The 13,093-nt window shown below is 39.6% G+C and overlaps 3 protein-coding genes across 3 annotated transcripts in view; 1 reads left to right on the forward strand and 2 right to left on the reverse strand.

Annotated features, from left to right (window-relative positions):
• The window catches only part of LOC145470804 (uncharacterized), a 36,783-nt gene extending 25,493 nt beyond the window's left edge, over nt 1-11,290 (reverse strand). Inside the window, exon 1 of the mRNA XM_081454653.1 lies at nt 11,271-11,290. The gene's annotated coding sequence lies outside the window, so the exon portion shown is untranslated. The remainder of the gene's footprint in view (nt 1-11,270) is intronic.
• On the reverse strand, nt 1,252-6,472 carry LOC145469296 (outer dynein arm-docking complex subunit 2-like). The gene is made up of 10 exons (XM_081452977.1): nt 6,395-6,472; nt 5,648-5,892; nt 5,434-5,512; nt 4,772-4,953; nt 4,483-4,546; nt 4,315-4,365; nt 3,309-3,386; nt 2,948-3,058; nt 1,733-1,954; nt 1,252-1,510 (listed from the first exon to the last, which is right to left on the reverse strand). Exons 1-10 carry the CDS (start codon nt 6,470-6,472, stop codon nt 1,361-1,363), a joined length of 1,260 nt encoding a protein of 419 aa, XP_081309103.1. The 3' UTR covers nt 1,252-1,360.
• Nucleotides 8,569-8,982, forward strand: LOC145469297 (ATP-dependent DNA helicase RecQ-like). The gene has a single exon (XM_081452978.1). It carries the CDS (start codon nt 8,569-8,571, stop codon nt 8,980-8,982), a length of 414 nt encoding a protein of 137 aa, XP_081309104.1.
• Nucleotides 11,291-13,093: the final 1,803 nt, after the last annotated feature.

Consider the following 13,093-nt stretch of genomic DNA (forward strand, 5'->3'; position numbering starts at 1 on the left):
AAAAAATATTGAAGTAAAATCTGGAAAAGGTAAAGCCGTGCCGACATTTCACACAGATTCTGCGCGAACCTGAGGAGTCCTCCATTAGCTAGTACATTTCTATTTCCTGTTGTCTTCAAATCCACATGACCAGCACAAAATCGGAATAGAGATTATTTCTGCTTAATTGTTTGTAATTACTAACTGTAACTGGTCTTTTCTTAATTTTTTTTGACGTGAAAAAATCTTATTTTGTGATATCTGTGCAGACGCTTTGGCCACGCAAGACACTTGACATTCCACCGTTCAACGTTCCTCGTCAACCTGGCCCAGCTTCCAAAATTTCTTGTTTCTCTGACGAACCCTTCCTCTCTTTCCAGGAAAAGGGAATTACCACCTAGCACATTTTTGAGTTTTTATCGTTCGTTACAAACATCTAAAAAGTGATAATAGATTCAATCTTCATGACGCGTTGATTCTCTGAGAGATTTTTTATGAACATTACATGGATGTTGCCTAGTTCATAGACCTCTATATTTCGCCGCGATCAATCGTTTCGGATCACGTGATCCGGGACAAAACATGTGAAGGCTTGGAAGAAAGCCGCACAGGAACTAGGTAAACATGCGGAGTGTACGTACTATTTGGCTGACATAGGATGAGTAGTTTGTCATTTAATATTTCAGTCAAGTCTCTGAAACAGAATATTCCTCTTTTCACGGAACAGACTTATCTTCAGGAAAAAACTGTTAAATACTGAGAGGCTTATGTTGCTTTAAAAACACCTGCGTTAACCTAAATTAAAAGTTTATTTTCGACAGCTGTATTTTGTCTGTATTTTTATAATGCTATTTTTTAGGAGTTTCTGTCACGCTAAGTTTAAGAGTTTCTGTCACGCTAAGTTTAGGAGTTTCTGTCACGCAAGGTTTCAATTTATGCTTTTTCATTTGAATACTTCACTGGTGGTATTAGGCCTCTAAATATTGGGTTAAAACGACAAGAAAAAGAGAAAGGAGCACTACGAAGCCAGATTGAACTCAGATTATGTTTTCCCTGAGCTAAGGGAAACCAGCCTCCAAACGTTTCAGAGCATGCGGGGACAACCCCAATGTCATAGCTTCCATTGGAATTAAAGGTGAATTAAAAATGTTGAAGAATGAAGGGAATTAAACAGTCGTTGAATACAGTCGAAAGATGATAAGCTGTGTTAAGCGGCCTCTAATGACGGTTACAATAAAAACCCTGAAGCCTTTTTTTTGAAATAATTACGACTCGTTTTTAATAAAACCACAACTACATTGAAGACAATAATTATTGAGCTCGAACTTCGTGCTCAGTGTGATTTAAATATCGTGGGATATTGGGCTCTTTATACAGAATCTCAATCAGACTCATTTTCTAAGTTAGTGTTGGATTCCTTCTCGTATTTCGCGCGTTCGTTCGCCATTGCCAGTTGTCTCATGTTCAACAGACACCCTGCGGCAGCCTCTTGTAAGCCAGCATCTTCTGAGCCAACCATCTCCAGCAACAGCTGAAAAGGTAAAATAGATAAGGGGCTGATAAACTGATCATCAGTCGATTGACTGCGTGGTTGATTATCGATTGATTGATTGATTTGTTTATTGGTTGATTGTTGAATCAGTCCACTATAATATCAGTATACACGATATAACAACAAATTCTCACAACTACATTAAAAGATACGTATGGCGATTGGTAAGGAGAGTTGATATCTCGAGCTTGGAAGCATTACCTTGACAACTCCGCTGCGGTGCATTGTGATACAACTGTCAGGGTTTTTCCCAAGCTGCTCAAGAGCCCGCATTGCAGACCGCTGTACTATAATGTCATGTGACGCCAGGTACTCTACCATGGGCTTCACTGCGCCTTCCTCAGAGAATCTTTTGGCGTTGTTGCCCCATTTACTGCACATGGCGATGGCTTCAGCAAGATGACGCCTTAGAACTATATCAGTCTGAACATGGAAATAGAAAGCTGTTAATTCCTGAAAAAAATACTGACTGCATCGGCGGGAAAGTGGAACACTTCGCCATTTATCAACTTGAAGTTGATACAAAATTTTAAATCGTATCGTGTTCACAAATGAAAAATTATATCGTCTTGGTAGAGTTGATTCATCAAACTTCGCTTTCTGTCATGATGAAGATGAGTCCATCGGGCATTTACTTTTCTTCTGCACGAGATCTGCCGAGGTTTGGAAACACGTCTTGTCCTGGGTACGAGACAAGAATATCTATGTTGGAACTTTGACCGAAACAGATCTGATTTTTGGAAAATTTGACGAGAATTATATCTTGATCAATCACATCTTGTTTCTAGGCAAATATTATAATTCTTCTAGGAAGTGTATGAGTTGATTGCCTTCTTTTCGTGGTTTTATTGCCACAGCAGGACGCATATATATATATATTTAAGCTCCACTGACATCGCTAGGAAAAGAGACAAGATACTTCCCAACTTAAAGCTTATTCATGCTTTTTTAATGGTTTTTTTCTAATTAGTCATACCGTAACTTTATTATTTTGTCTTCGGTAATCGTAACCCCTTAATATTGTATTATTCTGCTGTAGTCGCGCCTTGAATTGTGTGTGTGTTTGAGAGTGATAGTGAATTATCATTTGCTCGATTATGTTATGTATTTGCTTTCTTTTGCTTCTTATTAAGAAGTTTGTAAGAATTTTTAATGCTGCTGTTTTTCTTCTCTTTTTTCCCTAAAAACTACTAAAAGACAAAACAAAACTTGAAGTTAATAGAAGTAGATTTACCAGCCGCAGTATAACGGGTCTGTGAAGCTGTAAAGCTAATGAGAGCTCGGCTATAAGATAAAATTTCAGCCCATTTCTGATCTATAATTCCTGTTATTGTCACCAGTAGGCCTGATTGACAAGCGCCTCGCCAACGTACTGTTGCTGCGATGCAATGTAACTGACGCAGCTGATGTTCTTACCTTATGTGTGAGGTGCGCCAAGTGACGAACAACCTCGTAATCTGTGATCACTCCTAAATTCTCTGGATCACACGCCACTATTGATATCACTGCGCAAGCGCTGGTCAGGACCTGAAATATTTGTAAACGTGTGTTAGTGAAGAGGGCGTTAGGTTAGCTTTTTTGTTTGTGTGTGTAAATAATAATAAATAAACAAATAATGAAAGTATTTCATTTTAGGAATAAGGACAGTCAGGATGGTCAATAAAACTCTTGCCTTAATGTTCCTGGTGTGATTTCATCCTGGAATTAAATATGCGTATTGATGTTTTGATATCAACAATAATGTATAAAATATCAAGCGGCATACAAGTGTACTTACTTCCAAATCATCAGATTTGAGCAAGCGAACAGTCAGATCCAGGCCCCCTACAAAGGATCGGGCGGTTTCCCAGGCTTCCTACAAGCAAAACCTCTTGTAAGGTAAATTAATAGCATTGTGTGACAAAAAAGTGTTAATGTATGTTTTTCGAGATCTTGATGATATCATACTGCGCATTCAACTCGAACAGCAATCTTTTGTAGTAAAGTAATTGTAGGACTACGAGTAGTTCTTTTTTCGCTTGGTCCGTCGAGCGAGACCGTAAATAAACCGCGAGGAAAAAATGGCCTCTCGCACGCTTCTCGCTCTCAGGATCTCCCGCGGCCATTTTTTTTCTTGCGGGAAGTCGCGTTACGCGCGACGGACTAGGCGAAAGGGGGACTACTCGTAGTCTAAGTGACTGTAAGCCACGGCCGCTCTTCTACACGTCCTTAAGGTCATTCCCCAGTATTGCATTGCGCATCCCTACTGTGCATAATTTCACGCGTGATTAGCGCGCGCGCATTAAAAAATGGCGCATTTTTCTTTACGGCTGGACCTAGCCATAGAGGTAAATCGTCATTTTCTCCCAAACGAGTATGGTGACCTATAATTTTTTTCTGGTTTTTTTTTTTTTTAACTGAGTAATAAATTTCTCTGTGTAAAATAAATGTGGACCAATTCTCAGTGTAGAGCAAAAAACAATCGTCGGAAACGTGAATTTAACAAGCAATCGTGCTATTATAAGGATTTATTGGGTATAAAAAAGGTGCTGTTGCTCCTAAACGAACATGGGGACCCCTCATTTTTATCTCAAAATTTAAGTTCCTACAATATAAACAATCAATAGGCAAAGTTATACAAAAATCTCTGTGCAAGTTCAATAATTTCAGTGGAATGACCTTAAGTAAAGGTCATCTACAACAAAGTAGTTAAATTTATGTCCACCTCAGAAATTATAATTAAATTATTCACCTAGAGTACCCAAAGAACACAACAGTTAGGTAACATAGAAGTTATTTCATACCGGTGTGTCTTGCATTAGTCTGTAAACGGCCCAGGTTGCCCCAGCAACTACCTGTAAATTAGAAAAATACGTCGTGTTATTCACATCAGTTGTACACTCAGCCTTGACTGTAAATTGCACATTTTGTTTTGACTGACAGGCTGAACTATTAGCAAAACTTCGACTTGCCCTGTTGTTTCTTGACTTCATAAGCGACCATAGTAGTCTTAGTCCTTCAAGCCTGTTGAAAACTCTGGAAACCATAAATAAAGCAATAACTGCAATTGTAAGGCGTCAGTCCAGGGCTTGGATTAAAACAGTGACTTTGCCATGCGCCAGGAGTACCCTAGACAGTTAAAATGCTCCTCACACACGATAACTGTTTGCATAAACCCATTCCTCTCCCCTATTTTATTATAAAACGTTCCATCAACTTTCCAACTACTTACAACTTTCCATCAACTTTTCAACTACTTACGCACGACAGTTACTATTCACAGCGCATGCTGCAATGGCTCTTGCCGCTGTTCCAGTGAGCTCTTCATTTGGAATGTTTAAGATGTCCACAAGTGTCTTACAGCCTTTGCACCGTAATACTTCCAATGGAACTTTAGGATCTTTGGCAATTTCTTCAATGGCTCCAACAACATGGAGTTGAACCTTGGTTGAACATCAAAATCAGAGAATTAAAATCAGGGATCGTTTAGTTTCCTTCCATGGTCACATCCAAGTCTGTTTTTGGGTACCCAACAGTGTTGGCAAAATAAATTAATGCATCAAGGAAAGTTCAACCACGTTTTATAACGGATAAAGTTGTGTGAACAACAGCAGCCATTTCCATATACACTGACTGCACGCATCCAATTCAACTGAATACTTCGCGCGAATGAATCCGCGAAACGTTTTACATTTATTTCTTTATGTCACCTTTGCTAATTATTTATTTACTCACATCGTAATTTCTATAAATATGCCTTGAGTTATTTTTGATTTATTCATTTGACAATGATGACACGAAGTCGTTGCTTTGCGTTCGCTAATTTTACTTAAATTTTTTTCGAAATCGCTTTTTGTTATAACAAACAAATCAAATATAACGGGTCCAAATCGCATTCATCCGGAAGTCCTTTCAATACTAACTTGCTCAGGAAGTTCGTCTCCGCCCTCGTCTCCCTGGAGAAGCCAGATAAGGGTCTCCAAAGCCTTGACCTCCATTAGTCTGGCAAAAAAAATCAACAAAAAGCAAATAACAATTAAAAGAAAAATAAACAAATGCTTTACACATAGGTACTGGAGATGGCTGTGAGTCCGATACAACACGTACGTGCTATCTGGTTTCTGTTTCTTTCATTACTTAAAATATACTTTCTTGACGTGAGCCTTCAATAACTTCCTTCGACCATGTTTATCACAGTCTAAACCACTGAAGTGCATGCACACTCGCCTTCTAACATTGTATTCGCTGATTGCACATTTCCACATAGCACCGGTCACAGCCGCCAACAGCTTCTTGTTATCTTGGCGGGAAAGAAGTGAGACGAGTGTGCCTAGGGCCCCGAAGTCATATACAGCCTTTCTTGTCTGTTCGTTCACGGCACACTGCCAAGTAATTGGTAAAAAGCACTCAGAGGTCTTTAAGCGACGGTACGGTTCGTATTAAAGTCGTACCTCCGTTAACGGAGATACTATAAACAAGCACTGCACTTGGTAGCCTCTAATAAGCAGATATTTCTGCTAATTTGCTCTTTTTTCGGGCCCCAATCGTTTCTGACAGCACGCACGACTGTTCGTTTTTTTGTTTCGTGTTGCGTTTAAATTTTAGTTCCCACTCAACCACATGTTGTAAACAGTTGTATCCATAGACAAGTGACGCTTACTTTTAAATCCAAATGGCATATTCGAGCTTTCCCCGCTTTTGGCGAATTAAGTGTTTTCCCGCACTTGGCTCGGGATGCGGATTACACGCTTTTTTATGGGACTTTTGATTGGTCCGTTGTCTTAATCCTTGTGTATGCTAGGAGTGATTTTAATTTAACGAGAGCCAATTAAAAAATAAACTTACCAATTAAACCAATCAACTAGTTTAAAAACGTTATTTTACCTTGAATATCGCATTGGCACAGTAACCCTGAAGCTCCTCATTGTCTGTTACCAAGCGCTGCACTATTGCCGTTATCATACTTTCCTTCAAACCCTCGGCGCAAGGACGAAACCAATCGCAATCTCAACATACTTGTAATGTTAGGTCCGGGATTCAGCCCAGACCACATTGATGGAAGGCGAGCGCTCTCACCTTCGCACCATCCCTACCTTCAAAAATACTCTATCATATAAAACCTGCTTCGCTTTACGACTGCTTCTTTCTAAAGAACTGCAGATTCGCAATCCTTAAATAACTTGCGTGGCCAGGCTCAGACTTATTCTTGGGCAAACAACACAAAGAAGTGGGGTTGAGACTCAAGAAGAGAATTTTGTGTTTAAAAATGGAAAAAGTGTAGTCAGGAGATGTCATAAGGTCTATGGAAAAAGGTTTGCCACTGACTTATGTTGGTATGAAATAACTTCTACTGCTTAAGGTGGCCGAACACAGTTTTCAAGTACCTATGCCTAATTCACCATTACTTTTAAACTATTTCTGCTTTGGCGCCCGTTTTTGCAAGAGTCAAGATTAACCACAGAAGGGTTTATTCTCGCATTTTGGCTAAGGTGTGTGCTGTTGCTATGGCAACGGGGCTGGTTAAAAACAAGGCTTAAAAAATGGTTTTTGTTTATTTAAAAAAAATCCAGTCGTTAGATTTTTTTCATCATTTGCCCACCACGAATTGACATTAAATCCCTTCTGTCAACACTGTTCTAATAAAATTTTGACATAGACGATTTTCGTAATTCCCCGTAAATCGTTTTCACTGCCTGTTCTGTATTATTAAAAATTCCCTATGTCAAAATTTAGATTTTTTGTGATACATCATTCACGTAGTTTCTGAACTATTTTTCTGCTAAATTTCTTGAAATTCTAACCACTGGATCGTTAGAAATCGGCAAGTTTCTGCAAAAGCAATCGGTCTCAATTTTTGGAGCAACTGCGCATGCGCTGCATTCAACTGGGTTCTTTCGGTAACAAAGAAAAAGTTGAGAATTGCGGAGTTCCGTGCATCGTTACCTTTTTTAATACATCTTTGTAATAAAAGACTAAAGCCATCAATACACTGCGTTCAAATATAGAGAAAAATAGCACAGATAGTGCGGGTGTTGAGTAAATAAAATGAACGCTGGATCGCTCTATTAACGGCATATTTGTTTTTTCCAATCCTTGTGCCCGCGCTGAATTACATCAGCAAAAGAGCGCGCGAAAACTGTGTTTGGCCACCTTAAGCCTTCATCAATGATATGAAAACGAAATTCGTTATCATGCGCTATTTAAAGTAACGTGACGCGAAGCTTGCGCGCGATACCTTTTAAGCTTCTGGAAGTACGATATGATCGCTTCCAGCGTTCTGGTCCAAAGTAGAGTACCAGGCTTCGAGGAAAAGTCGCTCGTGGTAATTAGCTTCGGAACCAATTCAACGACCTTGACGTTTTCAAAGTTCATGTTGTGGTTAAAATGGTGGACATGGCTTGCAACTTTGGAGTTTGCAATATGGCGGACGAAGGAAGGCTTATTATATGGTCTTATATGAAGAGGTAGAACAAAGACCAAAGACCCCAAACGCAAATGCTGCATAGGCAGGAACTTTCGATCTCCTACAAGAATACCCGAACAAAGTCCGATGATCACTCATAAAACGTTGTACGAGATTATCTACTTGCTCATCCGAAATCATCGAGCAGTCTGTTATCTCCTCTAGCCCATGTAACGTTTATGTTCAGTTGTGTATGTTTGGGGTCTTTGTTCTACCCCTTCTCCCCTTCAAAAAATAGGCCTTCCTTCGTTCAGAAATTATAGAGCAGGAGCTGGGACCTAATGATGCGTGAAGGCGGTGCGCAGAAAATGTTGAATGAATATTGCACCGTGTTGAACCAATATTTCGATCGTGAATGTGAATGAATATAAACCGTTGAATGTGAATGAATACATCCCGTAAATGTGAGTAAAGATATTCGTAAATACGAAATACGTCGTTAAATGTGAATTAATATATTTCTTGAATATAAATTTAGTTGTTGAATGTGAATAAATATATTCGTGAATAATAATAACAACATTAAATGTGAATGAATATAAACTTTGTGAATTTTGCACCATTTCGCCAACCATATCAAAGGCCACGGGATAACATGTATTGCGTGATTACCAGAAGAAAACAGTGTAAGCATGTCTGTCTGGAAGAGATAGATGTGTTTGTTCCTGCGCCAAGCGGAGCTGGGAAAAAGTTTGACTTTATAGCTCCATATTCGTTTGATTGTTTGAATGGAGATCAAGCGAATAGCAACTCCATCGTCCTGGTGGTGGTTCCGCTAATTTCCCTGATGAAAGATCAGGTCTCTAACCTAAATTTCCGTGGAATTCCAGCTTCCTATGTAGGAGACGATTGTTCTGAACAACAGATACAGGATATTTTAGATCTTAAAGTTAAACTGGTATTTGGAAGTCCGGAGGCGATTCTAAACAACTATCGCCACATTTTTCGTCGATTGAAAAGCAATTTAAAATGCGTCTTCGTCGACGAAAGTCATTGTATAGCTAAATAGTGAGTGCTGTTTTATTTCATTTATCTCTAATTTTAAACTAGGTCGAGTTTATTTAACTTTAACTGCAGTAATGGAATTCAGTAGTGGTTTGCGGCTTCGTTTTTGTCTGCGCAATTTCGGCACAAAATGTTTGTCAGAAGTGAACCTTCGCCACTCGATATCTCCTGTCCGGCGATCAATTCGAGACTCAAACAAGCTTTGGTCTTTTTTGGTGACCCGATATCGTCAATTTTCGTTTAAAATCTTTGTTCGTAATCACTTTAGTACAGAGTAAACAAATTTGCTCTTTCGACGCCTGAGGCACACACGTTCGATTGTTTTGGTCGGAGTGCAACCGATACTTCCCGCCATTCAATTCAACGATTTCCAAAATAACCCATGTTAGTATATTCTCAGCTCCGACTATTGCATTTCTAGCTCTCTGATTGGCTCAAAAACTCCGACTATGAGCCATTAGTCGGAGTTTTACCTTATATGGAAAACAGTGCGCCAAGTTTAAAAATTTTCCGCTCTGTAAAATTGTTGAAATAAAAATCGGCGGCAAAAACCCGATTAAGAATATACTAAAACAATTATTCCATTCGACCTTGTTGGATATGAAGTGATCATAACCAACTCGCGCTACGCGCTCGTTGGTTATTTATCACTTCATATCCAACGCGGTTTCATGGAATAATTGTTAATTATTCTCGCATTTTGATTAGTTCTCGCCTATGATCTATTAGAGGACAGACCCACGATTGACGTCATCATTTCAAAGTTTTTCCCTCTGTGTTTAAAATGGCGGAAAGTTTTGAGAATTTAGATAGTATTTTACATGACTGGGGAATGATAAGGTACAAAAAGCCTCGTCGATCGCGAGGCATTGAACAGGCATGAGAGTCTGGAAGAAGAAAGAAGCCGTTTCTTTTCTAGAAAATGACTCAGAAAAAATACTCGAGCAGTCTCAGTCGGCAGTCGAGCGAGACTGAGCCAAACACAAATTGATCTTGAAATTACTTTAAGGTAAGAAACTATTGCTTTGTCCCGAATTCAACAAAACCAATGAGCAAAATGTTTATGAGATTAATTTATTTAAAAGTTCAACTTTTCTTAGTCTCAAAATGATTGTTGACACAGTTGAAATAAACGCCTAAGCTTAAGTTTAACCTTGTTTTCCGACGCGAATGTTCCAGTCCGTTTCAGGGCAGAGTAGCGAGAAAAGCAGAGCTCACTACAGCTCACGGCCAACTGTATTCCAGCTATAAGGTGTCTCCGACACTATATCAAACTGATTTGAGAATCACCAACCACAGAAGACACAAATTTCCACCGTCACTAACGCTCCTTTCATCCAAAACTCGAATCGAATGGCCTCCAGTGTTGACCGCAGCTGCAAGTTTTCCTAGCGTATTTTTTCAACTCCTGTAATATTCAAGACAACATCCAAGCTTTTCGGCTAACACTGCCCCTCTGATGATAAAAACGAACTTGACTTTACAGCATTTTCTTAACGATTTGTAGATTTCGCAGTTCAATTCTGCTTGCGCTGTAAGTTTTCAATTCACGAGAAGCGATTTTCGACTAAAGTTTGACAGTGGCGTGATTTTTCTGGACCAATCACAATTCTTTGCTACACATAACAATCAATGAGATTACTTCATTTTGTATAGACAATAGATTACGTCATCAAATGCCTTTTTTTCGTTTTCGCCAAAGTGGGTAAAGGCCGGCTTTCGAGTTATGTAAGATTTTAAAATAAAGAAGTTTTTCTGTTGTTTCTTTATTATATAAAACAAATAGATTCCATGTTGCCGTGCGTCTGTTCAGTAATAGATCACAGAAGACGTCAAAATGTGGTAAGAACATCAGTGACACACTCGGCTATTGCCTCGTGTGCCACTTTGTTGTTCTTACCACATTTTGACGTCATCTGTGATCTATCACAGAACAGACGCACTGCAACATGGAATCTATTTGTTAAATGTAATCTGAGGCACCAGTTGCGAGTCACGCCACTCCTGATTTTTGGCGCGAAACGCAAATGAAAACCCTTCAAGCGAGATAGGTAGACCTCTCGCGACTTCGCCGCTCGCTCGGCCGCTTTGCGACCTTAAAAACGGCCGCTTCACGGCCTAACATATTCTACCCTGAAATTCACGAGGTCGACTTGTGGTAGGTCTACGTTTTTCCTTTCTTTCCCGTTTCTCTAATAGCGGCCAGTTTCGGATAGTGTGAAAACTGAAGCGCTTCAGCTTTGCTGCAGGTGATAGAAACAAGAGATTCACGGTCTAAATGAAGCAACTTACCCTCTTTGGGATAAAACGCCCGGATCAATGACTGCCATTTTCCTTTCAGACAATTCCTGTCCCAGAGTTCTTTTTAGCTTAGTACACGTAAACCGCGCGCGTCGCGTCCAAGCGCACGTTTCGAGGCACGCACGTGCCCACGATGAAACTGCGAATTTTTTGTCGGGTAGGAAGGGGAGTTTTAACCATACGAACCCACCATCATACCGGTCACCCCAAAACGTAGACCATGCATACTGCAGACTGCAGACCGTGCAGACTGAGTACTCTTTTTCTACCATTTGACTCCCTTTTTTCGCTTCTAGTGACAAAATAGTGTTCAATATGTCGTAATGTTTGTTATTTATCCACAGGCGGCACAAACTCAACGTCTGACTGTTGATTCACGCGTTTAATAGACTTTCTATGGGAAATTCATTTTACTGGTCCTAAATATACTAAAATCAAGCATAAAAATAAACTTCCATACATTCTGGGCGCAAATTGCGTCAATTTTCGACGAGTTTGTGGTTTTATTTATTTTGTCCAATTTGTTGTTGTGTGTGTTTTTTTTTTTTTTGATTTTCTTAGTCTTCGTTCTCCTCTTAACTGGTTCATAAAACAAAGCAAGGACGGTGACTCTAAGCGACCTCGTCCCACAAATCGCTCTTGCTTCACAAGGCACAGAATCGCCATTAGACTAGGAGTATTTGGTTTCCTCTTTCGCTTAGTTGAACATGACTGTAAGTAAACCTCGAGGAAAAAAATGCTCGCATGAAATTTTTTCCTTGAGGTGATGCGTCACGCACGATGGACTAAGCGAAAGAGGGACCACTCATAGTCTAAATCGCCATAAAATCAGAACTGCCCTAAGGACAGATAAATTAACCATCGCATCAACTCATCACGGCAACCGTACTGCGCTGAGAATTTCAAATGTTATTCGGTTTTCTGTGATCGATCTTTCCATGCGCTAGGCTTTTTTGGCGTGATCGCAGTCACACTCCAACAGCCATTTGGAATTACACTTTGTACACCAAGAGTAGAAAATGCACATGTTACGTGTGACATTACATTACAAGTGAAGTTTATTTCTACATTTTAAAATAGCTTTACTTAAGCATATTTAGGACTAAAGGGAGTTTCCCTTGCAAAGTCTATAACACATCAACAGACACATACCACCGAGTCTGCACGGCCTGTGGATAACAAACACTCCAACATATGATTGAACAGAACCAAAAAATATTCGAGTCAAAAGTAAATGCAAAAACAAGAATAAGAAGAACAAAGTACTCAGTCTGCACAATCTGCTTGCACGGTCTGCGGTCTGCAGTCTGCAGTCTGCATAGTCTGCGTTTTGGGGTGACCGCCATCATACCTACCAGCGGATAAACGAGGACCCTCCATTTTCATTTCCCTTTCAGTTTTATATATTTCCGTGAGAACGATCATGAATTTTTACCCTAAAGCTGAGGTTAATATGGAAAAACATTACAAATATTCGTATGGCTCAATCGAAAATTTGATCTCTTTGGCCAAGAATGGCAATGTCACTGCCCAAAGCGGCGTCGAGAAAACTTGGATCGGACAGGACCGGATCACGGATCGGATCACGGACCGGATCACGGACCGGATCACGGACGGGATCACGGACCGGATCACGGATCGGATCACGGATTGGATCACAGAAAAAAAAAAAAAAAACAAAGTTTTAAAGAAAAAAATCCCCCAAAAAATCAAATCGTTTATAAGATAATAATAAATAAAAGATAAAAGTGGAAGACTAAAATATGTTAAATAAAAATAAGAATCCTGAATTTGACGCAATGACATGTTAATTA

Source organism: Orbicella franksi, chromosome 15 (assembly GCF_964199315.1).
Source record: "Orbicella franksi chromosome 15, jaOrbFran1.1, whole genome shotgun sequence".
In the NCBI taxonomy this organism is placed as follows: Eukaryota; Metazoa; Cnidaria; class Anthozoa; order Scleractinia; family Merulinidae; genus Orbicella; species Orbicella franksi.